The following is a 23626-nucleotide window of genomic DNA, read 5'->3' as shown; positions in this document are numbered from 1 at the left end:
TCTTGAAATGCTTTTTAAAATCTCGAGTCATCTTTAGAAGATAAATTTTGCTAGCTATTTGACTGGCAGTTATCTACATTTGGAGCTGGGTCTCCCATTCCATCCTTTCTTGTTTTCTAGAGTCTCTACAAAAGGTCTTGTACAAACAGGCTACCCTCTGGGAGTTGGTGCCTTCCTTACAGCTTTCAATATTGTTTCTTTGTTTTGTAGTCTTGGTTTTAGTGGTATTCAGACATACATGAAGGCAAGGCAATCATGTACATAACAATTCTGAAAAATTAAGGTAGATATACAGAGGCAGGTAGATCTCTTGAGTTTGAAGCCAGCCTGATCTATAGAGTTCTAGGACAGCCAAGGCTACATAGAGAAATGCAAACAATAATTTTATAAACAAACAAATAAATAAATAAGGAAAGAATGAAAAGAGGACATTTATACTAGGTTCCTGCCTGCAAGCATAACAAAGTATCATGAATAGTGTCAGGGATTCGTGCTTGCGCATGGGATGGATCTCAAGTTGGCCTGGTCATGGGTTGGCCATTCCCTCAAGTCTCTCTCCTTCTTTGTCCCTGCACTTCTTGTAGGCAGGACACATTTTGTGTTAAAGTTTTTGTGTGTATGTGTGTGAGGGTCCTGCCTGGCTATAGGAGGCTCCATATTACATACTTCCAGGAGTCTCAGCTAGAGTCACCCTCATAGATTCCTGGATCCCAGGTCTCTGGTATGTCCTAGAGATGTCCCTACCCCCAGCCCCAGTTATTAATTTCCATTTATTCTTCTGGTCCTGTCTCCTCATCAATCCCCACCTGATCCTCTAAGAGGCTCCACCCAGCATCTAAATGAAACAGATGCAGAGACCAATAACCAAACATTGGACAGAGCTTGGGGAGTCTTGAGGAAGGACTGAGGGAACTGGAGGGGATAGAAACTCCACAGAATAACAGAGCCAACTGACCTAAATCCTGAGGGGGCTTCCAGAGACTCAACTACCAACCAAAGAGCATACATGGTCCTTACCCTCTACATACATATAGCAGATGTGCAGCTTGGTCTTCATGCAGGTCCTCCAACAATTGAAGCAGGGGCTGTCACTAAATTTGTTGCCTGCCTGTGGATCCCATTTCCCTAACTGAGGATGCAGCTAGTCCTGCAGTGACTTGATATACCAGTGTTGGATTATACCAGGAGGGGTCCTTCCCCTTCTCAGAGGAGGTGGGGAGGATATGTAGGGGGGATTGGGAGGAGGGGGCTGTGGTTGGGATGTAAAGTATAAAAATAAATAAATTAATGGAGGAAAAGAAAAGAAAAAAATTACTTGAAACTTTGCTCCAGCTAGTCAAGAAAATACTCAAAATAAAGAACATGGAAAATTGAACAGCAAAGGCCAGGAATGCAGTTTAGATATTCGTTGTTATTTTACACAGCACACAGGCAAAGCACAGCCCTATGGCACTTCCTTCAGACTCCTTCCTTCTGAGGCATGTGTGCATTAGCATGTGGGAGCCTTGCCATTTACTGCACACACGTGGATGAGCACGTACAATGACTACTAGCTCCTCAGCTGGAGACGGCTCAGCTCAGCATGGAGGAGCAGCTGCTGAGCAAGCATCACCAGAATTTGGATACCAGCACCTACGTGATAGTTAGGTGTGGTCTCTCATTTCCCTCTCACTTCAGAACCAAGAAAGATGAAGTAACCAGAGGATCAGAGCGGCTGGCTTGCTTGCCAGCTACCCAAAAATCCAAGAGCTGTAGGTTGAGAGACCTTACTTCAAAGGAATAACGAGAGGGTGGCTGAAGACACTTGCTGTCACCTGCCCTACTCACACATGTGCCTACCTATGGATGTACAACCTGTCTGTGTATGTGCGCGCGCACACACACACACACACACACACACACACAGAACCGCTTCTCTACCGAAAATGTGGTTGGATTTACCTTTTCTTTCACATATGAATTCCACAGAGACAGTTATCATTTTTTAATATAAGTTAATAATGATTATAACTATAAATAAATTACCATTTTAAAATTGTATTACTTTAGTCTATTGTGAGGGGTGGGCCCATGATCCATAGCATGTGTGGTCTAAGGATAACCTGCAGGCATTAGCTCTCCCTGCTGTGTAACATGTGGGGAATCCAGGACAGGACTCAGGCTGTCAGGCTTGGCAGCCAAGTACCTCTACTTACCTCACCATCCTGCCAGCCCTACACTGGTAAGTTTTTATTACAAGAAAATTTAAGGAAACAATTTTCTGTACTCTTAAAGAAATTTCTAAAATAATTCTCAGAATAAATACTAAATGACTTGGGCTGTCCCTAAATGTTTTCCTTGCTAAAAATAATGCCAATTATGAATAAGACTGACATTTTTTCCACCTGGATATGAATATATTCCTTTATTAATAATACCTAAGAATCATGTAGACTCAAGTGGTTCAAAACTTGTATGTATATATTTATAGAAAGAATATACAGAAAAAAGACTGAAAATGTTAATGATTATCTGAATAGTGGGTTTCTAAGTAATTTTGGTTTCTGTATTTTGTACATTTTTCTATAAGAACATGTTAGCTTTATAATAAAAAGGGCTTTATCCATTTATTCTACATATATACTGGTAAGTTCTGTGCAGGGAGGAGCCACGGAGGACCCTGATTTACAGAGCACCAGTGTGAAGGACAGTGCTGTGTTCCACCTTTCCTCTTGTGCTTTTTTATTTAAGTTTTTATTGTCAATAGTTTTAGCTGTAAAATGGTGGGTCCCAGTGTTCCAGTTCAGAAGAGTACACTTGTGGGCCTGACTGGAGCTGTGCCTCAGCACACAGGCTTTTGAGATAGCCGTGTATTTTTTGTGAAACATGTATTCTTAGGAATGGTTTCCTGTCTCTTGTAAAATTTGTTTTTTTCATAAGCAAGACATCTGCTTGTTACACAAGCATCTGGCTATCTTAATATATACACATTAAAGAACACATTTTTGCATGCACGTATTCAGCCTGTCATTTTAAGTAATAAAACTTGTTTGTATCAGGGACTTTAAAGAAAAATATTAGAAATGTAAGTATAAAAAGATTCTGAATTTACGACAATAGAAATACCCTTGCCCAGGTTTTGTTGTTGTTGTTAATGAGATTTATCCTTTGATTTCTCTTTCTCCTTTTTCTTCTGTTTTTCTTCTGCTTGTTTTTCTAAATAGTCTTTAAGAAGATGGTCCAGCTGTGGTTCACACTGGCTTGCATGCTGCAATCCGTCTTCCCTTCCTGAAAAGATACAGCACATAGGAATCATTCTTTATCTTCAGGAGTCTCCACATTACTGTTCCCTCTGGCATCTTCCCAGGGTCCGTGGGCCCAGCTTAAATAGGGACATTTTTCTTTTACCTTCACAGTGTTGGAGCACACGCCCCCACAGTCGATTTTTCCTCAAACAGGACAAACTTCCTACAATCAACAAATGCCTCCTTCCTCTGGTCAATGCAACGTTCGTGCGTTTTTCTGAATCAATAAACCCTACTTGTCTTGTCCTCACGCAGGAGAGAATAATGATTTCCTTTTCAGCACCCTGGAAGGCATCCACTGTGGACACCTGCACAGCCTTAACATCAGGATGGTCAACGTCCACAGCACTGAGTAAACTGCAAATCTGTAGATAAAGAAAATGCAGAAATTAGGAAGAACTTGGTCTCTAGACTGGTCAGTTCAACCATTTCGGAGTAAATTCAGGAATATTTTTATTTATTTCTTTTTTTATTATTTCTTTCTTATGATTCACATGGATTTAGGTAGAAAGTATCTAAAACTAAAAATGACAATATTATTTGTGAATAATAACCAAAAGTGATTAACCTATTGCAGAGATTTTACTTGTATATGATAATTAGAACAGATAAGTAGCTAATAATGAAAAATAAAAATACTAAGAAAAGATTATAAAAATCTACTTAGCAACAATTGGCTTTTATGTACATTAATACTTGGTATCCATCCTTGATTTACTGATGAGATACAATAATGCAAGAACATTTTGAAAGACAGTCTCAATCCCATCTGTCCCAAGACACAAAGCATACACCACATTTTCCTCCTCTAATCTGTTTATTTGCATTTTTCCCAACAGCTGTATACTGAATTTAATTAAACCTTGTTAAGTTTGCATTGAGTTATGCAGAAAAAATCCAGGCCAGAAAAACACATCAGAATGTTCCTTTGTAAGTACATAGATAACAGTCTCAAAGATTTCAGGCACCAAGTGAAATACTGCAAGTGTAATACCAAATATTCTAACGTACAATATGATGTTTACTATGTGACAAATATCATCATATGTAGCACACACCTTGTACATCTGTGATTTGTATAATGTTATCACCCCAATCATGCAGCCTTCTATTCCACTTGCGATCAGTGATTGAATTAGCTTGAGGGTAAAAGTGGCTTCTGCCACATTCACAAAGCTGTTCTCTCTTTCAACCTGGAGTAAGAAACAGATCCGAAATTAGCTTCCCAGAAAGGCCATGGGAAGACTGAGTAAAACCACACAAACAACAACAATAGAATTAAACCAGGAAATGAAGTAGTGCTTCCCTTCCACACCGATGCCAGTCACCTGCTCTGCTCCCGTGACGTTATAGAAGCACAGTGTGGGCAGCCACTCCAGCACAGGGCTTCTCTCTCTCTCTGAAATGCCATTCACCAGGTTGCCTTCATAAAACAGATCATTAGCTATGGCACTGATCACAGGATGACAACGGTACTGGGTTCTCAACAGGATGGGTTTGTGACCCTAAAAAATTTAAATGGAGAAAAACAAAAAAATTAAAACATAGTTTTTCCTTCTACTCCTAGGGAAAGAGAAAACCTATTTAAAACGTTTTAATGTTACATTATGCTCTTAGATAAATTACAACAAGAGAAAAACCTACAGATAAATATTTTAAAAGAAATTATAAAGCTGGGTAGTGGTGCACACCTTTAATCCCAGAACTCCAGAGGCAGAGGAAGGTGGATCTCTGAGCTTGAGGTCAGCGTCATCTAGAGGAAGTTCCAGGACAGCCAGAGCTACACAGAGAAACCCTGTCTCAAACAGAACAGAACAAAACAAAACAGCAGAAAAAAAAAAAAAAAATAACTACAAAAATGTGTTGATAGACTATAAAACCAAAAAATAGAGTAAACCAAAGCTTAATGTTCACCTTCCCCCCCCCCCCCCCCCGCCACCACTATGCTTTTATGATCTATGTGAAGTTAGTCCTAATAATGAAGGTCTTTTAACATTAGGCAGCTGGGTGTACATGCCTGTGATCCCAGCTCTGGTGAGGCTAAGGCAGGCAGGTCACAAGGGAAGCTCATTCTGGACTAAGACAAGAAGTTCAAGGTCACCTTAGTGAGACACTGTCTTAAAGTTGCCAGTGACAAGATGGCCATGCTGGCTGTGTAACACTCCAGGCCCTAGTTCTGTGCCTGCTGCTACAACAGTTTATTTGGCTTCTTCCTCAGAATCTTGAAAGCAGCCCCAGCTCTCACTGCTGTACCCTAGCAACCAAGTCTCAGCACTCCAGTGAGCTTCTGGAGTACATTACTTGCAAACCTTTCTGGTATTGTTAAAACATCTTGAATAGGTGCAAAGAATGCCAATACCAAACTTTATAGCAAATGTAGAATTAATGACTTCATGACCAAAGTATCATCTATGAGAAACACAAAAACAATGAAGAAATCAAATCTCACCACTCTATGGGGCTTGTTGAAGGCTGTAAGCCTGAATCAGCACACATGTAAAACCTAGGATGAAGCCTCTGATATAATCATACTGTCAGGACCATTACTTGTAATAGAAATAACTAGGGTTTACAACAATATGTACAGCCACACAACATATTATCCAGTGATTTATATGACCACACTGATGACTACAAATCAATCAATGGTAAGAGAGCGGTAGCAGCTGTGTCAGGAGGACAAGAACCTAGTGCTCAGGGAACAGAAGGAAGCCTTTCCAGAAAGAAGAGTAGAGGTTACCAGATCCAGGAGGGAAGGAGAACTTGGAAGTCATTATTTACCAAGTTGCTATTTGAGATGACTTAAAAAAACACAACAGTGTAGAGCTGGTGAGATGGCTTTGTGGATAAAAAGCATTCACCATCAAGCCTCTCTCTACTGCCTAGAGAACGCCTGTAAGTTGTCCTCTGACTTCCACCCAAGTGTAGACACACAGACAACACACACACAGAGATACACACACTAATAATAATAAACAATACAAAAAATTTAAAAGATGGTACATATATACAATAGAGTTTTATTCAGCTGTAAAGAAAATGAAATTAGGGGCTGGAGAGATGGCTCAGTGGTTAAGAGCACTGGCTGCTCCTCCAGGGGTCCTGAGTTCAATTCCTAGCAAACACATGGTGGCTCACAGCCATCTCTAATGGGATCCAATGATCTATTCTGATGTGTTTGAAGAGAGCTACAGTGTACTCATATAAATAAAATAAAAAATATTTAAAATAAAATTAAGCACCTCATCCTAATACAGGGTTTCCCCTTTAAAAAATGAAATTATGTAATAAGAACGGCAGTGAAATAAGCCCAGACCCAGAAAGCCACATAGTCTACTTCTCTCATGTATGGAATGTACATTCAAATGCCGACCTATTTACACACACACACACACACACACACGCACACATGGAGCAGGAGGCAGGGACAGAGTGATAGAATACATATGTCAGGAAGGCAGAAGGCAGACAGTAGGAAGAAAGCAGACCGACAGGGAGAGAGAAGAGGGCAGGGCGAGCAAATATAACAACGAAGAATGACAAGTATGTATAAATAGACATGTCATAATGAAATGATTTTTTTGCATGTTAACAAAAAATAAAAATTATAGAAAAATATTTTTTTTTTTTAAATTTTTTTTTCGAGACAGGGTTTCTCTGTGTAGCCCTGGCTGTCCTGGAACTCACTCTGTAGACCAGGCTGGCCTTGAACTCAGAACTCCGCCTGCCTCTGCCTCCCAAGTGCTGGGATTAAAGGTATGCACCACCACTGCCCGGCAATCTTTTTTTTTTTAATAAAAAAAAAAAAAAAAAAAAGCCCTAGAACTACATAGCAGTTGCTGGGTACCATATGAAATGCCACTTCACTGTTCACCTAAGTTGAACACTCATGGATAATAGAACTGATGTATACAGAGAAACATTCTGTTTTTGAAGGCATATGAGAACAAAGAGATTCTACTTGTCTTTCAGAAGAGTATTTTCTAACTCCAATTATAAACTATTTAAGAACAAAGATGGGCTGGAGAGATGGCTCAGCAGTTAAGAGCATTGACTGCTCTTCCAGAGGTCCTGAGTTCAATTCCTAGCAACCACATGGTGGCTCACAACCATCTGTGATGGAGATCCGATGCCCTCTTCTGTTGTGTCTGTGTAGTCATATACATAAAATAAATAAGTAAATCTTTAAAAGGGGGGGGGGGGGTAGTGGTGGCACACCTTTAATCCCAGCACTTGGGAGGCAGAGGCAGGCAGATTTCTGAGTTTGAGGCCAGCCTAGTCTACAAAGTGAGTTCCAGGACAGCCAGGGCTATACAGAGAAACCCTATCTCAAAAAACAAACAAACAAACAAAAAACAAACAAACAAAAAAAAAACAAGACAAAAAAAAAAAAAAGATAAGGTACCATATCTTCATCCTTTATCTACCCACATAGTATACATTCAATGGTAACTTGAAATATTTAGAAGTACATGCCATCAAGCAAAGTCGATCAAAAAGAGTTTGTTCCAGTCCATTTTCATGAGCTGCATCAGAACCCTGAATTGTAGGAGGCAGCTGTTTGGGGTCTCCAACAAGAATTAGCTTTTCACACTCAAACCTAAAAAGAAATAATTCAGAAAATTAATCTAAGCAAAGAGAAAAGATATACAGATATCATTCATTGTACTTTCCAACATGTATTCTTAGACTGCAAAGGCAGGAAAAGTCCTGAGAGCTGGCAGGGCTCAGTGGTGCTAACCAGCATGCTGAAGGCTTTGAAAAGTTCCCTCCCAGAGTCTTTGCATTAGGAAGGGGGCTCAGTGGTTACTGTGCCTTGAAGACTTGAGCTCAAATCCCTCACACTCACACAAAAGCCAGGCACAGTGGGAGGAAGCGGCACAAATCCATAATGCCAGTGCCAGGAGCTTAGGGACAGGAGGACTCCAGGGCCTCGCTGGCCAGCCTAGTGAAACAGTGAGCTCTGGATTCAGTGAGAAACCCTGTCTCAATGAATAAGGTAAAGATGGCTGGAAAGATGGCTCTGTGGTTAAGAGCACTTGTTCTTGCAGAGGACCTAGGTTCAAATGCCAGCACCCACAGGGCAACTCACAATGGTCCATAAGTCCACTCCAACTCTAGGATGTACATGACACACAGACATGAGCAAAATACTCCAACACAGAAAATAAAATAAATAAACAAAATTTTTAAAAGAAAAAAGAAAAAAGAATGTGAAGAGGCCAGAAGGATTGTACTAGGTGTTTCCTTCTGTCCTGCACATGCACACGCATCTACCAGCACACGTGGGTGAGCAGCGGCATACACATGCCCATGTGGACACATACACTTTCACTTAACTTCCGTTTTTCCTTATAAAATATATTAGGCATCCCTTGCCTCTCTGAGTCAGTGTTTCGCAGAACACATTTGAGAAACAGTGATCTTAAGACCCCAGAAACTCTGACGCTGTCTTGGAATTCCTTGGCTTAAACTCTGTTTTAGGGCTGAGATAAACAAGGCCTCCAGGACAAACTGTCTTTCTAAATAGGAATAAGACACTGTGGGGAAGTTCTAGTTTCACAGACAAACCTATCTCCAAATCTCAACTGTGTCTGTGTCTGTGTCTCTCCCACTTCTCACTCTTATCAGTAACCAGGGAGTAGTAACTCTGTGCATGGTGTTGTAAGGATCAAATGAAGGCCACATGTGTTCAGAATGCAGCAGAACTGCATTGCCCCCCTGTACTCCACCCAGGGCCTCACATGTTCCTCCAAACCTGGCAGCTGGGAAGTGACCAAGTCACCCTGACTGCCCAGGATCATTTAAGTAAAAGCTAAAACCTCATGCCTAGAGTCCCAGGGAAACCCTGACAACCAGCGCTCTATGGATACATCAACTGGGGATGAGCAAGGTCTCCTGAGTCTCACTGTGGTGGACTCTTCCTTTAGACTGGGGGTTAAACTCAGGTAACACACATTAAACATGTTTTACTCACTGAACTATGTCTCAGCCCTCAAAGATGCTTTAAAAGCACAATTTTCTAATGGCTATAACAGCTTAGGTTTTCCCTCTTAAGTTTCTGGGGACAAATCTTCATTTTCAATTTGATTTTCAACATATTCTCTCATAAACTAAAAAATATTTTCAGAAGCTACACCATCCAAATCATACAAAAGAAAGGACACTGAACAGTACTGCCCATTGGAGTAGGAACCACTAATCTGGCTCACAATTAAGGGAAGTGCTATAATGGTCCCAGCAGTCGTGCTCTTATAGCTTAAAGGCTGGGAGGAAAGTCTAAAACTTCTGACAAGTGTTTGTGGAGCATCTGAACTCAGGAGATGTCTGAAATACTTAACTCGTGTGTACTGTTGGAAAGAGTCTTTCAGGTTACCTTGCAATAGGAAGGAGTGAGGCTGGCTCTGTCATTTGACTGCACTCATCCAGCATAACCACAGGGAACTTAAGGTCGTTCATACACGGGAATGGGCAGGCTGCACACGTAATGCCAACGACTCGAACCTTCAGTAGAAAGAAAAAGAGGTTTTGAGACAATATCTCACTCAGTAGCCCATGTTTGGCCTCAAAATGCTTCTGCTCAACCTCCCTTCTGAGTGTGGAGCTTACAGTTGTGAGTCACCTTACCCAGGCAAACAAAAATAGTACTAACCAATGGCTATTAAAAGAAAACCAAGAATTTAACGGAGAACTTGAAGGCTAAGTCAGAAGACAAACCAAATATATCTTGATTCCTGCTCATAATCAATTATCAGTTTATTGCTACATTTCCATCACTCCCACATATAAAGTAGATGTTGCAGAACCCAAGCTGCTTTACGAGGTCACTAGTGAGAACATTATTCACTGTGGTATTACAACAGAAGAAACATTAATGCATGAGTGGTTCAGGAAGCTTGAAGGATGACATGTCTTCCTTTATCTTCCAGATGAGCTTGAACGATTAGAACACATTTTATCAACAATGACCTAAGTTTCCCATGAAGAACACAGAACATGCTAAGAAGCCATCCTTTGCTTAACCCCTGAACACAGTGACTCTGTGACTGCTTACAAAGGCACCCGTCTAAAGCAGGGCATGCCTGTAATTCCAGTACTCAGGAGCTTGAGGCAAGAGGATCAGGAACTGCAGGGCAATGTGAGCTACACAGTAAGTCCCTAATTCAAATAAAATAGAACTTCCAATGTACTTTTACCCCTTGGTGCATTTGAATTGTACCAACCTTAAATAATATATTAAAATGCCATTGTGTTCAAGGCAGAAAGCTTGAAAGGCTAATGTTTAATTATTATATAAATATATACAATAAAAAAAATCTATGAATTTTAAAGCTTAGCTATGGTTACTGGTCTAGTATCTGTGAGCTATACACATATATACCGTATGAATGTTTATATCCATGTGCTTTCCTAATCTGCAGCATGACACCGACGGTAAGGGCAGTCCATATAAACAGATGGTCTCTCTTTTTTAAAAATTATTTCTTTTTAAGACTAGAGAGATGGCTCAGTAGTTAAGAGCACTGGCTGCTTGCTCTTCTAGAGAGTCTAAGTTCAATTCCCAACACTCACAAGGTAGCTCGCAACCATCTATAACTGTAGTCCCATGGGATCCCATGTCCTCTTCTGGTATCCAGATACACACACAGACAAAACTCCCATATATATGAGATATATAAATAAATCTTTAAATTTTTTAAATATAATTACATTATTACCCCTTCCTGCTCCTCCCTCCAAGGCAAGTCATCTACCCGTCCTTGCTCTCTTTCAATTTCACAGCCTTCTTTTTCATTAATTGTTGTTGATGGTAGTGGTGATGGTGTGTGTGTTTGTGTATTCTTAAATACATAAGTACAATCGGCTCAGTATATATAATACTACATGTATGGATGTTTTCAGAACATTCAATACCAAATGATTATTTTCAACAAGTTCAAATGACAAAACTAGAACCTTCGAGTGCTGCCCCACAGAGCCTAAGGAAATGATAAGCATTATTTTCTTAACACTCATCACGCACAACGACTCTGTATTAGTGAGGCTTCCATTCTTTTATTAACCTGATCACCTGAGTTCACTCAGGACCAACATGGAGGAAGGAGAGAGCCTCTGCAAGTTGTCTTCTGACCTCTACACACACACACACACACACACACACACACACACACACACACACACACACACACACACGCAGACCTCATGTGCTGGCATGCCTTTAATCCCACCATTTAGGCAGAAGCAGGTGAATCTCTGTGAATTTGAGGCCAACCTGGTCTACACAGCAAGTTCCCAGGCTACATAGAGAAAGCAAGCTTGTCTCAAAAATACAAACAACAAAACAAAAAAGTGTAACTTTAAAAGAGAGATCTGGGCTGGAGAGGTGGCTCAGTGGATAAGAGCACTGACTGTTCTTCCAGAGGTCGTGAGTTCAATTCCCAGCAACCACATGGTGGCTCACAACCACCTATAATGGAATCTGATGCCCTCTACTGGTGCATCTGAATATAGCTACATAAATAAAATAAATAAATCTTTAAAAAAATAATAAAATTAAATTAAAGAGAGATGTGGAAGCTGGAAAGATGGCTCAGTAGTTTGGGCACCTGAAGTTTCTCCAGAGGACCTGAGTTCAGTTCCCAGTTTCCACACTGGAAAGCTAACAAACTTTTGTACCTCCAGTCCCAAGGGATCATCAACTCTCCTCTGTTTTCTACAGGTATCCACATGTCCACAAAGTCACTACCCATACATACAAACTAAAAAGAAAAGCCACTTTGTCTTAAAAATTCCAGTGAGTAAGCATTTAGTTCTTTAAAAGTATTTGATCCTTATGGCTTATATATGTTTCTTAGTCTCATAAATAGTATTTATTATTTTATTTCCAGAAACTATATCTGATAAAAGCAATTTTAAAAGAAAAATCTTAAATTTATAAGTCAATAAGCTTCTTTTTAAAAATTAAAGGATAAAGTTTTTCCATTAAAGAATTATATTAGTTTTAGCTTTTTGTTGTTGCTTGAGACAGGGTTTCTCTATGTAGCTCTGACTGTACTAGACTCAGTCTGTAGACCAGGCTGGGCTTGAAATCACAGAGATTCACTAGACTCTGCATCCCATGTACAGGAGTCAAGGCGTGAGCTAACCATAATGACCAACCAGTTTCACCTTTTAATTCATTATTATACTGCTGAGAGTCAAATAGTAGAAGACATTTTATTATTTATTGACTAGGAAGCAGTAACTATAAAGCATTTTTTAAAAGTTTATTGTAAAGTCCAGGCACTGATGAGTGTCAGGTCTGTCTGCTTTTCTGGACTGGACATTTGTTAGCACAGATTTAAAAAATATTTTTTTTCTGTTAATATAGTTTCATTTGTAGATAGGTAGTGACTATTAAAACTGGGTTCTCATTAAAAACATTGTCAAAAATATTAGCAGTTATTCTTTTTATTATTATTATTATTATTATTATTATTATTATTATTATTATTATTATTGCAGGTTGAGTAATTTACATAAATGGCAATTGGTATTCACTGAGAACAACCAAACTCAGCACTTAGTTGAGGAGAGGCAGCACAGAGTACATTTTACAAATTTGATCCTAGAAAGGACTCTGAGGACTTCTAGTTGAGAGTTTTTAACCTATGCCATTCAACCAAGCACTATGGAGGCAGAGACAGGTGATCTCTGTGAGTTCCAGGTCAGCCAGGGCTACACAGTAAGACCCCATAACAAAACAAAAACAGTATTCTGGGGACTCCTAGCATGCAAACCTATCACATACTGGTCATTAGTTTCTCTGTAAGGTTTTTCTGACATATCCACCCCACTTGCAATGTGACTCTGCAGTGCTTTTCACCAGAGGCAGGTGGAGGATGTCTCCTTGCCTCATGGATGTGGGCTTGTCCACATGCCTGATGAGTTAGAGCAAACAGAATATTAGGGGACAGAGCATCAACAGAAGCTTTAAAGGTCTAGCCTGTACTCCTGTGTACAAGGTATTCTGAATATGCTGTGGGTAAGTGCTCTGAGAGCGAGACTGGCTCATAGTCTAAGCTGAGCCACAGCCGCTGACAGGCAGTCATAAGCTGCCCTGAGATTCTATAGTTCAGTAGTCTTATTTCAGCAACAGTTGGCCAAGACAAGGTCTCACATAAGCTGGCTTCCTGAAATCTGCAGAAATGATCAATATCCTTGTGGTCCAAGGGAGCCAGTGACTCTTCTTTCTTCACCACTTTTCTGTTCCTTGAAGCTTCTGAATTGTCTCCTTCACCAAGGGGACAGTACTTCCTGTTATCGTCTGAGCACCTGGCACCCAATGCTGGAAGCAACTAGAGTACCACCAGGATTTTTGGGCACAGACAGACTCTGAGTGCCCTAGCTTTCTAAAACAGCATTAAAGACAAATTTTTACTCTGATATTTTACTCAAAATAAAAACTTTTTTTCTTTCTCCTAGAATACAACCAAGTTTTATTAAGAATCTATTAAAAGCTTCCCACTTTCTTTTTCAAGTGTCTAAGTAAAGGGAGAAGAATGCTGCAAGCATGGTAATAAGATGTGTTCATCACTGTCAGGACACAGTCAGAAGAATGACCTATGGTGCACAATGCCTTGGGGAACAGTGAGAGAGACTTCACGAAAGAAAGAAGAGGGTCTTTTATCTTTTACCTCAGGTGCAGTTTGGTCTCAGAATTGTTCTTGGATGTGATTTCATGCCTCCTGTGACATTTATATTCAATTTATAAGACTGTTTACTGCTGTTGGATATCAGAACACAGCTAAAGAACTCAGTTTGGTCATTGTACCCTCAGTCTAGATATGACCTCTGCCTTGCTTTCATGTTTTCCTACATAGAATCTATAGTTCATGTCAGGCAGTTGTATTTAAATTTGTCTGTCCTAAGACAGTTCCAGGAAAGGGCTGCTCTGTTAATTTTAGTATTGGCTTATTTACATGTTTTTGTAATCATGCTTTTCTGAACTCAAACAGCCTTTCTTGGATCACTGCTTTTTTTTTTGTTACATTCGTATATAAATCAGACTCTAGTCCCACACATTCCCTCAGGTCCTCAGATCTTAGGTCCAGCAGACAAGAACTGCATAGGTTGATGGAAGCCAACAGTCACAGCTTGGAGAATGTTGGCAGCAAATACAATATGCACTGGGTAGAGTAGGTGAGGATGCACAGAGCACACAACTTGTTGAATCTAAGATCATTTATCACTATGGATGAAGAGAATCTGAGCAGAACATACACATCAGGAAGGAACTGATGCAACTTCACCTCACCTGCTTCAGCAGGACTCTGTTGGTCCCCAGCTTATGCTGCTCGATACTTTTTCTGACATAAACTCTTTCTATAGGAGTCAGTTCTTCCTTCATCAGTGCATGGAGTTCCTTCAATTGTTCGTTTTCATTGTCTGAGCCAGCATGCAAGCTGAAATGGAGCAACAAGAAAGAATATTCCTTGTTAATTTCCCATACACAAGGAACAAAATGGATTAGACTTTTGTTAGTTTTGTTTGTTTGTTTGTTTTTGTTTTGTTTTTCGAGACAGGGTTTCTCTGTGTAGCCCTGGCTGTCCTGGATCTCACTGGACGAGGCTGGCCTGGAACTCAGAAATCCACCTGCCTCTGCCTCCCAAGTGCTGGGATTAAAGGCGTGCACCACCACTGTCTGGCCTGTTTTTATTTTTCTAAGTCAAGGTCTACTGTCTAATCCTGTCTGTCCTGGAATTAGCCATGGAAATGAGGCTGGCCTTAAACTCACACAGAGACCTACTTGCTTCTGCCTCCCAAGGATCAGGATTAAAGGCCTGGCCACTACATGTGCTTTGGATTACTTTTTCTAAGTCAGAATTTCTATGTAGGTTTCCTAATTTAACTAAAAACTAAAGCTATCTCTTTTCTCAAAGGCCAAATTTAAGGTAAAACCCATAAAATGTTCATACTTCTTAGAATATTCTGTAGCTGTTAAGATGTAGCAATCTTACCTGTGAGGTAAAATTGGCTTGGCAATCTTCCTAACACTCCCAACTCTGATGAACTTTTCAAATCCAAGACTGAGAAGCCTTTAAAGAAAACAAGACAAAATAGATTCTCCTTACTTACAGAGTATAAAACACAGTTTCATGTATGATTTATATTACTGTGAGTTTTCCTTTGAAGACAGTGTGCCAGTCTAGCCTAGACTTTCCCTAAACTTCTAATGCTCTTGCCTTAGCCTACTGAGTGCTGGACATACAGACATGCACAAACATGTTCACGTATATTATTATTGTAATTATTTCTACATAGGACTGCATTGTCATGATTGTTATAATTCAATATGAAATATTTAAACTCAAAGTAAAAGCAATGTAGTTGAAAATGTTCTCATAGAACATACTGAGAGATTTTTGGCAGTTATCTTCCTTTTTGTGCAGGAGCTTAAACCCATGACTTTATGTATGCTATACAATCATTCCACACTGAGCTACCTCCTCCTCAGCACATTCTGTGGAAAAATTTAGATATATTTATTTTCTATTAAGAGATTATACAAGTTACTTTTCTATTGCTGTAATAAAACATTGTGACCAAAACAACTTACAGAAAAAAAAGCAGTTTATTTCGGGTTTCTAGTGCCAGGAGAGTAACAGCCAATGACAGTGGAACGGAGAAGACAGGCAGTTGGAGCAGCAGCTGAGAGCTCACATATTGATTCACAAACAGACGCAGAGAAAGCTTCTGAAACCTCACGGCCCACCCCCAGTGACATACTTCCTCTAGCAAGGCCACACCTCCTAATCCTCTTCAAATAGCTATCAACTGTATCAGCTGGGGACTAAGTATTCAAATCTCTACAGAGGTCATTAAGTGTTTATAGTAGTGTTAAGACTGATCAGAAATAAAATGCCCTAAAGACATATGATATGGAAAGCAATAGATACTACATATTTTGCATTAAGAGCCTTTTCAGTATGTTACTATAATGATGCACACTATCTCATCAGAGAGAAGGACACTGAAGCTCTCAAGGTGAGATAACTTAGCTGAGCCTACATCATTGACAAGTGGAAGAGGCTGGAGAGATGGGTCAGAGGTTCAGAACATTTGCTGCTCTTATAGGACCTTGGTTCATTTCCCAGCACCAACATAGTTTCTTACAACCATTCATAACTCCAATTTCAAGGGATCCAATATCTTTTGGCCTCTGTGGACACTGCACACCCATGATACACAGACATAAATCCAGGCAAAACACACATACACATAAAATTAAAAAAACAAAAACAAACAACAAACAAACAAAAGTGGAGCCAGCCAAGCCTAGAACTCAAGCTAGACCATCTGCTTCCAGAGACTAAAATGTTCCTCTACAGATAACTCCTGATCCCCTCATTAGGGATTTGTGCAGAAGGAGAAATTATTCCCTTCCCTCTTGTATCCGACAGCTCTAGCTTTCTGCTAGCTCAGAGGTGCAGCTCAACGAACACCAGGTCCTCTAAGACATTCGCACCACCCCAGAAACTGGAAATTAAAGAGAACTAAAGCAAACTGTAGCCCTTTAAACACAGTTTCCAAAATGTCGGCAAAAAACGACTGTGTTAAAACATAAATAGATTTCATTTTAAATCTTTCACAGTCTGACAAGACCTAGAATCAGGCTGGAGGTAAGCCTCTGGTAAGTTATGACTTCTAGATTGAAAGGGTAAGTCCCAGCAGTGGGCGGCAGTAACCCAGGGGTCCCACATTAAGTGAAATGAGACAGTCAGAGAAGCACCAGCACCTATGTCAGTCATTCTGCTTCCTGTGAGTGGGTGGACCGGCCTCTAGCTTCCACCACCACGGCTGGCCTAGCATGAGGGCTTGTGCTGTAAACATGAACCATAATAAACATTTCCCACCTTACATTATTTTGTCAGGCTAAGATAAAAAGTAACCAATGGACTTCAATTTAGAGGAAAGTGAGCTACTTCTCCATCGGAAATGGCTAGCACTCATTTTTCAGTGCAAGTTTGTATTAAATCAAAAAATTAATCTACCATACACACATACATACACAGAGTAAATTAAATTTTCTTTTTGTATTTACTTAAAATATATTGCTATTGTCTTCTTTGTATCCCTCTTATTAAAATACATAACTTACATTGTTCATCTATGTTAATGTATTGATACAGGTGCATGTTCAAGAGAATGGCAATTTCTGGATTTGACATCAGCCTATTTCTATAATAAAGTCAAACCTCTGAGTCAGAGGCAAAGGATTTTTATTTGTGAGAAGAAATAGCATAAGCCCCATGGTGTATGTGAGTCTCTGCAGAGCATCTTAGCTGATTGATGCCTATATGTGCAGGGGCCTCAGCTGTACAACTAAGGAGCAATGAGGTTGGAAATCTACTTTCAATAACAAGCAGCGGGCAAGCCTCCTTTTAGTTCCAGAGGAAGAGAGTACACCATCAGTCCAAGATGCAACTCCAAGAAATGCCTTTCAAAGGAATCCTCAGGGCTCACAACAGCTCCCCCTCACAGCAACACACTTCCAGTCCTACACGTTCTTGGCCAAACTTTTATTTTCATAGGGTTATTCCACCTTTATCCAAACTGTCAGATAAATAAACAATCACTAGTTAAGAAGTTAGACTATTACATCATAGCTCTTGGGTTAGAATCCACAACCTTGCACTCTTGTCAGGCAGCAAGCATATGTATGGAAACTGGGACACAGTTGTCACACTTACCCAAGAAGCACTCTGTCAACAGCTACATTAGTGGAAGAAGAAATGAGGACTTTCCATGGCCTGGAATTGTCAACTGTTCCAGAATCACACTTTTCAAACAGCTCTACCAAGAACAGAATCACCACAGCTAGCAAATAGCTTTTGCCTGCTCCAAAAACACCTAAGACATCATAAAAACTTTTATGAATGTACAAGCAATATTTTCTCTATTTCACCCACCTTCAGTTAATATATTCAAAAATCAGAGTGTCCATCCACTACGTGCAACACAAGACAGCACTACAATCAACAGGATAAACCGTAGGTAAAGAAATAGATAACAGGGTAGCGCCGTTATGAGAGCAGAGAAGGAAGACTATTTATCGTGCGTGGCCTTGGTGGATGGGAAGTCTCTCTGTAAAGAAAGAAGTACCAAGCTGGGTAGTAGTGTTGCATGCCTTTAATCCCAGTAGTTAGGAGGCAGAGGCAGGTAGATCTCTGTGAATTCGAGGCCAACCTGGTCTACAGAGTGAGTTCCAGGACAGCCAAAGCTACACAGAGAAACCCTGTCTCAAAAAAAAAAAAAAAATCAAAATAAACTCCTACACACATCAAGTAGATATGCAGTTTGGTCTTCATGTGGATCCCCTAACAACTGGAGGAAGGGCTGTCTCTGACTCAGACTTTGTTGCCTGCCTTTGGATCCCTTTTCCCTTAGCTGGGATGCCCTGTCTGGCCTCAGTGGAAAATGATGGACTTAGTCCTGATTCAACTTAATATGCCAGGGCAGGTTGGGGCGGGGACAGTGGGAGAAGGGAGATGGGAAGGTGGGACTGGGAGGGCAGAAGGGAGGAGGGTTTCGATCGGGATGTAAAGTGAATAAATAAATACATTATGAAAAAAATACCACAAAAGAAAGAAAGAGAGGAAGGAAGGAAGGAAGGAAGGAAGGAAGGAAGGAAGGAAGGAAGGAGGGAGCAGAACTAAGTCTCTCAGAATCACATACCCAACGGTCTAGGGAAAGTCAGCTAAGCATGTTGAAAGAACTTTCAGAAATTTCCATGGATATATAGCAAGAAAGAAGAAGGGAGGCTCAGGGGGAGGCAAAGGGACAAACCAGCCCTTGGGAGGCAGAGGTGTGTGGATCTCTGGGAGTTCAAGGCCAATCTGGTCTACACAGTGAATTCCAGGACAGTCAGGCTTACATTGTCTCAAAAAAGGAAAAATAGTACATCTAATATAGCTAAAAAAATATAAATTTCTCCTGAAGCTAGCAAGCAGACACTGCAGGATTTTAAACACCAGGACTGACTTGTCAGCGTGCGTGTCTTAGAAAACGACATGGGTCTATATGAGAAAGGTGAAGGTAAAGCAGAGCAACTAGCATAATCAACACAGATGTTCCTGAGGCCGTGTGCTGTATGCTCTGCTAACCATTCTACTTAGATTGGATCACTTACGAATCCCATCACACCAAGTGTGGGCTACTTTTAATGCACATTTTACAGAAATCAAACCTAGGAAGTAAGTCACCTAACAAGATCACACAGCTAGTAAATGATGCAGCCAGGATGTGAAAGCAGAGTTCTGATTCAGAATGCTATATCCTTACCCACTAGAAAACCACAAAAGAACAATATTAACTATAAACGTTTTCATACTATACAATGGCTCTTACCATGAATGACTGTGATAGGCAGGGAATGGCTGATGGGCTCCAGTGCGTCTTCATCACTTCCTTGGGATGCCATCATTTGAGCTATCTGAATTAGTGCTGTAGCTTGATCCTCGTTCAACCTGTGTATGTTAATCAACTCCCTAGCTAACTGCAAGACTGCTCCTAAGTGCAGGAGTTCACATTTTGTTTTAATGCTTGTAATGGCTGGTGGGATAAATCTTCTCTTACTGACATCTTTACTGCTAACTGTAGATGACTGAGACCTAGCAAAAAGAACATCACAAACAGTTAGGACTTTGGAAATGTGTCAGTGGACGTATTCATAACTTAGCTGTCACTTTACAGTCCTCAGAAAAAAATGTGGAGATAACAAATGGATAGGCTTCACTCTGGAGGGTGCAGAGAACTGATATTTACAAAATATTCACTGTCCGCTGGCATGAGTTTATGTAGTCTACACATTAATTTATATACTCTTACACCAAAAAGAACTCCAAATAAAGATAAATAAAGATCGAAATGGTTCCACAAGGGTTGGGGATTTAGCTCAGTGGTAGAGTGCTTGCCTAGCAAGCACAAGGCCCTGGGTCCAGTCCTCAGCTCTAAAAAAAAATGGTCCCACAAATTCACAGCACTAATATGTAGTAGGCTTTAGATAATTATTATAACTTATATTTCAGGCAAACGGGTTTTATTGTTATTTAAAGTAGATAAAAGTGAAGTTACAAGGGTTAAAAAGCAATAAAAAAAAAAAAAAAACCCTGGGGTTTCATTGTTATTTTAAGTCATTCACTGACTTAAAATTAAGACAGGATGTTTTATGTGTGCCAGGTTAACCTGGAACTCTCTCTAAGTAGCTGCAGATGAATTAGAACTCATGACTCTCCTGTCTCCACCTCCGCAGTGCTAATACTACAGGAGTATATTGCCACAGCTGGTTAACAGCGTGGTATTGGAGCTGAAACCTAGGGCCTCGTGGGTGTGACAGCATGAGCTGTAGCCTAGCCCCATTTCTCACTTTTTAAAGAGAGCTTTGGTATTAGAGAAATTTAAAAGTGAGATACAGGTGATTAGAATAAAAATAATATCAGCATCTACACTACAAAACCATTCTTTCGAATGTTAAGTAATATGTAGCAGTAAGACACAAATAAGGGGCTGGAGAGAAGGCAGGTAAAAACACTAGCTGCGCTTCCAGATTCTATTCCCAGAGCCCACATGGCAGCTCACACTGACTGTAACAACACTGCCAGGGAATCCAATACCTTTTCTGGCCTTCCTGGATGCCAGGCACACAAACAATGAACATACATACATGCAGGCTACACCCACACACAGTAAAAAACCACACAGATAAATGAAATTTTACACAATGAGGCTGGAGAAATGGCTCAACAGTTAAGAGAACTGGCTGCTCTTTCCAGAGGTCCTGAGTTCAATTCCCAGCAATTACATGGTGGTTCATGACCATCTATAATGGGATCTGATGCCCTCTTCTGGCATGCAGTAGTACATGCAGACAGAGCACCCATACATTAGAAAAAGCAAAAACAAAAACAAAACAAAAAATATAAATAAATAAATCTTTAAAAGTGCTATAACATACTAGCTTTAAAAAAAAAAAAAGGTACTATAATGATCCTTTAAAAAGCTACCTCCCTCAATAAAAAGAATTAATTTCAGAACTGTCCTGAACTGCAACAAATAAACCTGTGAAAAGGGAGTAATACATATATATTTTTCTTTCCTTTTATAAATGTTATTTATTTATTTTTGGTGCTGGGGATCTAACCAGAGCCTCACACATGCTCACAGCATTCTACCACTGAGCCACATCTGACTTATGTTTAACTTCTAATATACAGTAATCTCCAAATTTAAAAGATAATTAAAATGTTATTGGTAAAATATATTTAATATTCTGTTATTACACTTCAGTTACCACTTAAGCTGATAAATTTTTTGTTAGATTGACACAAGTTGGCATCTAAGAAGAGGGAACCTCAATTAAGAAAATGCCTCTATCACATTTATCCATGGGAAAATCTGTGGGGCATGATCTTGATTAATTATTGATGGGGAGGATCCAGCCCACTGTAGGTGGTGCAATCCCTAGGCAAGGGGTTCTGGGTTGCATAAAGAAGCAGACTGAGCAAGCCAGTAAGCAGTGTTCCTCCATGGCCTCTGCTTCAGTTCTTGCCTCCAGGTTTCTGCACAGAGTTCCCTTTGAGATAGACTCTAAGCTGTAAGATGAAATAAAACTTTTTCTCCCAAGTTGCTTCTGATTATAGTGTTCATCAAACAATAGAAAGAAACTAGGCCTCTATAATGTAATTCAATGATGCAAGATAAAAAATGACTGGGCTGGTGAGATGGCTCAGCGGTTAAGAGCACTGACTGCTCTTCCGAAGGTCCTGAGTTCAAATCCCAGCAACCACATGGTAGCTTACAACCATCTGTAATGAGATCTGATGCCCTCTTCTGGGGTCTCTGAAGACAGGAACAGTGTACTTACATATAATAAATAAATAAACCTTTGGGCCAGAACGAGCTGGAATGAGCAAGGCTGGAACGAGAGGGAGAAGGGAAGGGGAAAAAAAAGATAACAAATGACTTACATTGCTAACAGGTGTGGCATTAATGGAAGAGCAGCTGGGTTAAAGTAGTCCTGAAGGTTCTGCAGAGTTGTCAGCTCCGTGCTAGCATTACAAACCAATAATGCATGGACTGTTACTACAGAGACAACGTGGAAAATGAATATTAGATGTAAGCAACCAACACAAACTGATTAAATGCCCTTATAACTCAGAGGTCATCTTCTGAACTAGTCAGATGACAGAAAATATTTCTTTAGGACATGTAGAGGTCTTAAGCACCTATCTGTTTATATTACTATTCTCTCTACTCAGTTCATTTTGTGTGTGAGCACTCTAAACTGCATAATTGAAATCACATAATTGAAATCAGATAATTGAAATCACATAATTGAAATCACAGTGTACTGTATATAGTAAACACAGAACAGCCCCAGGACAGGACACTGCTTGGCAGCAGCAATTCTCTTTAATCAACACAGTGCTTGTGCTGTAGAGGAGTGTTTGTACAGTTTTTAAACTTTCTTGTATTTCTTCCTCAATCATTTATTAAAGCATATGAAAAACAGAAAACTAAAATGCTAACATTGCTAAGAAAACATCTCTAACAAACCCCAAAATGTCCACATAAAAAAAATGACTGTTACTTGGTCTCTAGTTAGATTCATACTGGTCGACTAAGGTCGTTCAATTGGAGAACAAAAGGTCAACTGAGTATAGCAGAGCACACCTTTAATCCTGTGAGTAGAAGGTCAACCAGGCTCACTAAACAAATAAATAAAATAAATAAAAATAAAGGAAAAAAAAAAAAAAGAGCAAGCCATACACACCTATAATGCTAGCACTCCAGAAGTGGAGGCAAGAGATTCTGTGGGTTCATGGGTAGCCTGGTCTCCACAGCAAGACCTTCTCTCAACCAAAACAAAGGGGGCCAGAGAGAATGGGAGGTTAAAGGTTAAAAACATGAAATACTAAAAGCTAGGATCATTAAATTCTGTGTCTTTAATTCATGATGAACCAAATTCAACAATCAGAAAGAGACTGGGGGCTGGAGAGATGACTCAGTGGTTAAGAGCACTGACTGCTCTTCTAGAGGTCCTGAGTTCAATTTCCAGCCACCTCATGGTGTCTCACAACCATCTGCAATGGGATCCGATGCCCTCTTCTTTCATACAGGCATGCATGCAAATAGAGCACTCATACACATAAAATGCATAAACTATCCTGTAGGCAAGCCTGTGGGGGGCATTTCTTAGATTTATGATTGAAGTGGAAGCGCCCAGCCCACTATGAGCAATGCTACCTCTGGGCAAGTGATCCTAGTTGTAGAACAAAGTAGGCTGAGTAAGTCATGGGGAG

General features: G+C 40.1%; 1 protein-coding gene across 3 annotated transcripts in view; it reads right to left on the bottom strand.

Moving 5' to 3' along the window:
• Positions 1–1969: 1969 nt before the first annotated feature.
• Positions 1970–23626, bottom strand: part of Zgrf1 (zinc finger GRF-type containing 1) — a 60787-nt gene continuing 39130 nt past the window's right edge. For all 3 annotated transcript variants that reach the window (XM_076933238.1, XM_076933237.1, XM_076933239.1), the window contains exons 15-25: positions 22292–22406; positions 19674–19936; positions 18017–18176; positions 15284–15361; positions 14581–14728; positions 9661–9788; positions 7761–7884; positions 4613–4789; positions 4343–4477; positions 3388–3649; positions 1970–3267 (exon numbers count right to left, since the gene is read on the bottom strand). In XM_076933238.1, the coding sequence (XP_076789353.1) occupies positions 3131–3267; positions 3388–3649; positions 4343–4477; positions 4613–4789; positions 7761–7884; positions 9661–9788; positions 14581–14728; positions 15284–15361; positions 18017–18176; positions 19674–19936; positions 22292–22406 (1727 nt within the window). In that variant the 3' untranslated portion in view covers positions 1970–3130. The remainder of the gene's footprint in view (positions 3268–3387; positions 3650–4342; positions 4478–4612; positions 4790–7760; positions 7885–9660; positions 9789–14580; positions 14729–15283; positions 15362–18016; positions 18177–19673; positions 19937–22291; positions 22407–23626) is intronic.

This window comes from Arvicanthis niloticus, chromosome 4 (genome assembly GCF_011762505.2).
Source record: "Arvicanthis niloticus isolate mArvNil1 chromosome 4, mArvNil1.pat.X, whole genome shotgun sequence".
Classification (NCBI taxonomy): domain Eukaryota; kingdom Metazoa; phylum Chordata; class Mammalia; order Rodentia; family Muridae; genus Arvicanthis; species Arvicanthis niloticus.
This window is presented reverse-complemented; position numbering and strand designations above follow the sequence as displayed.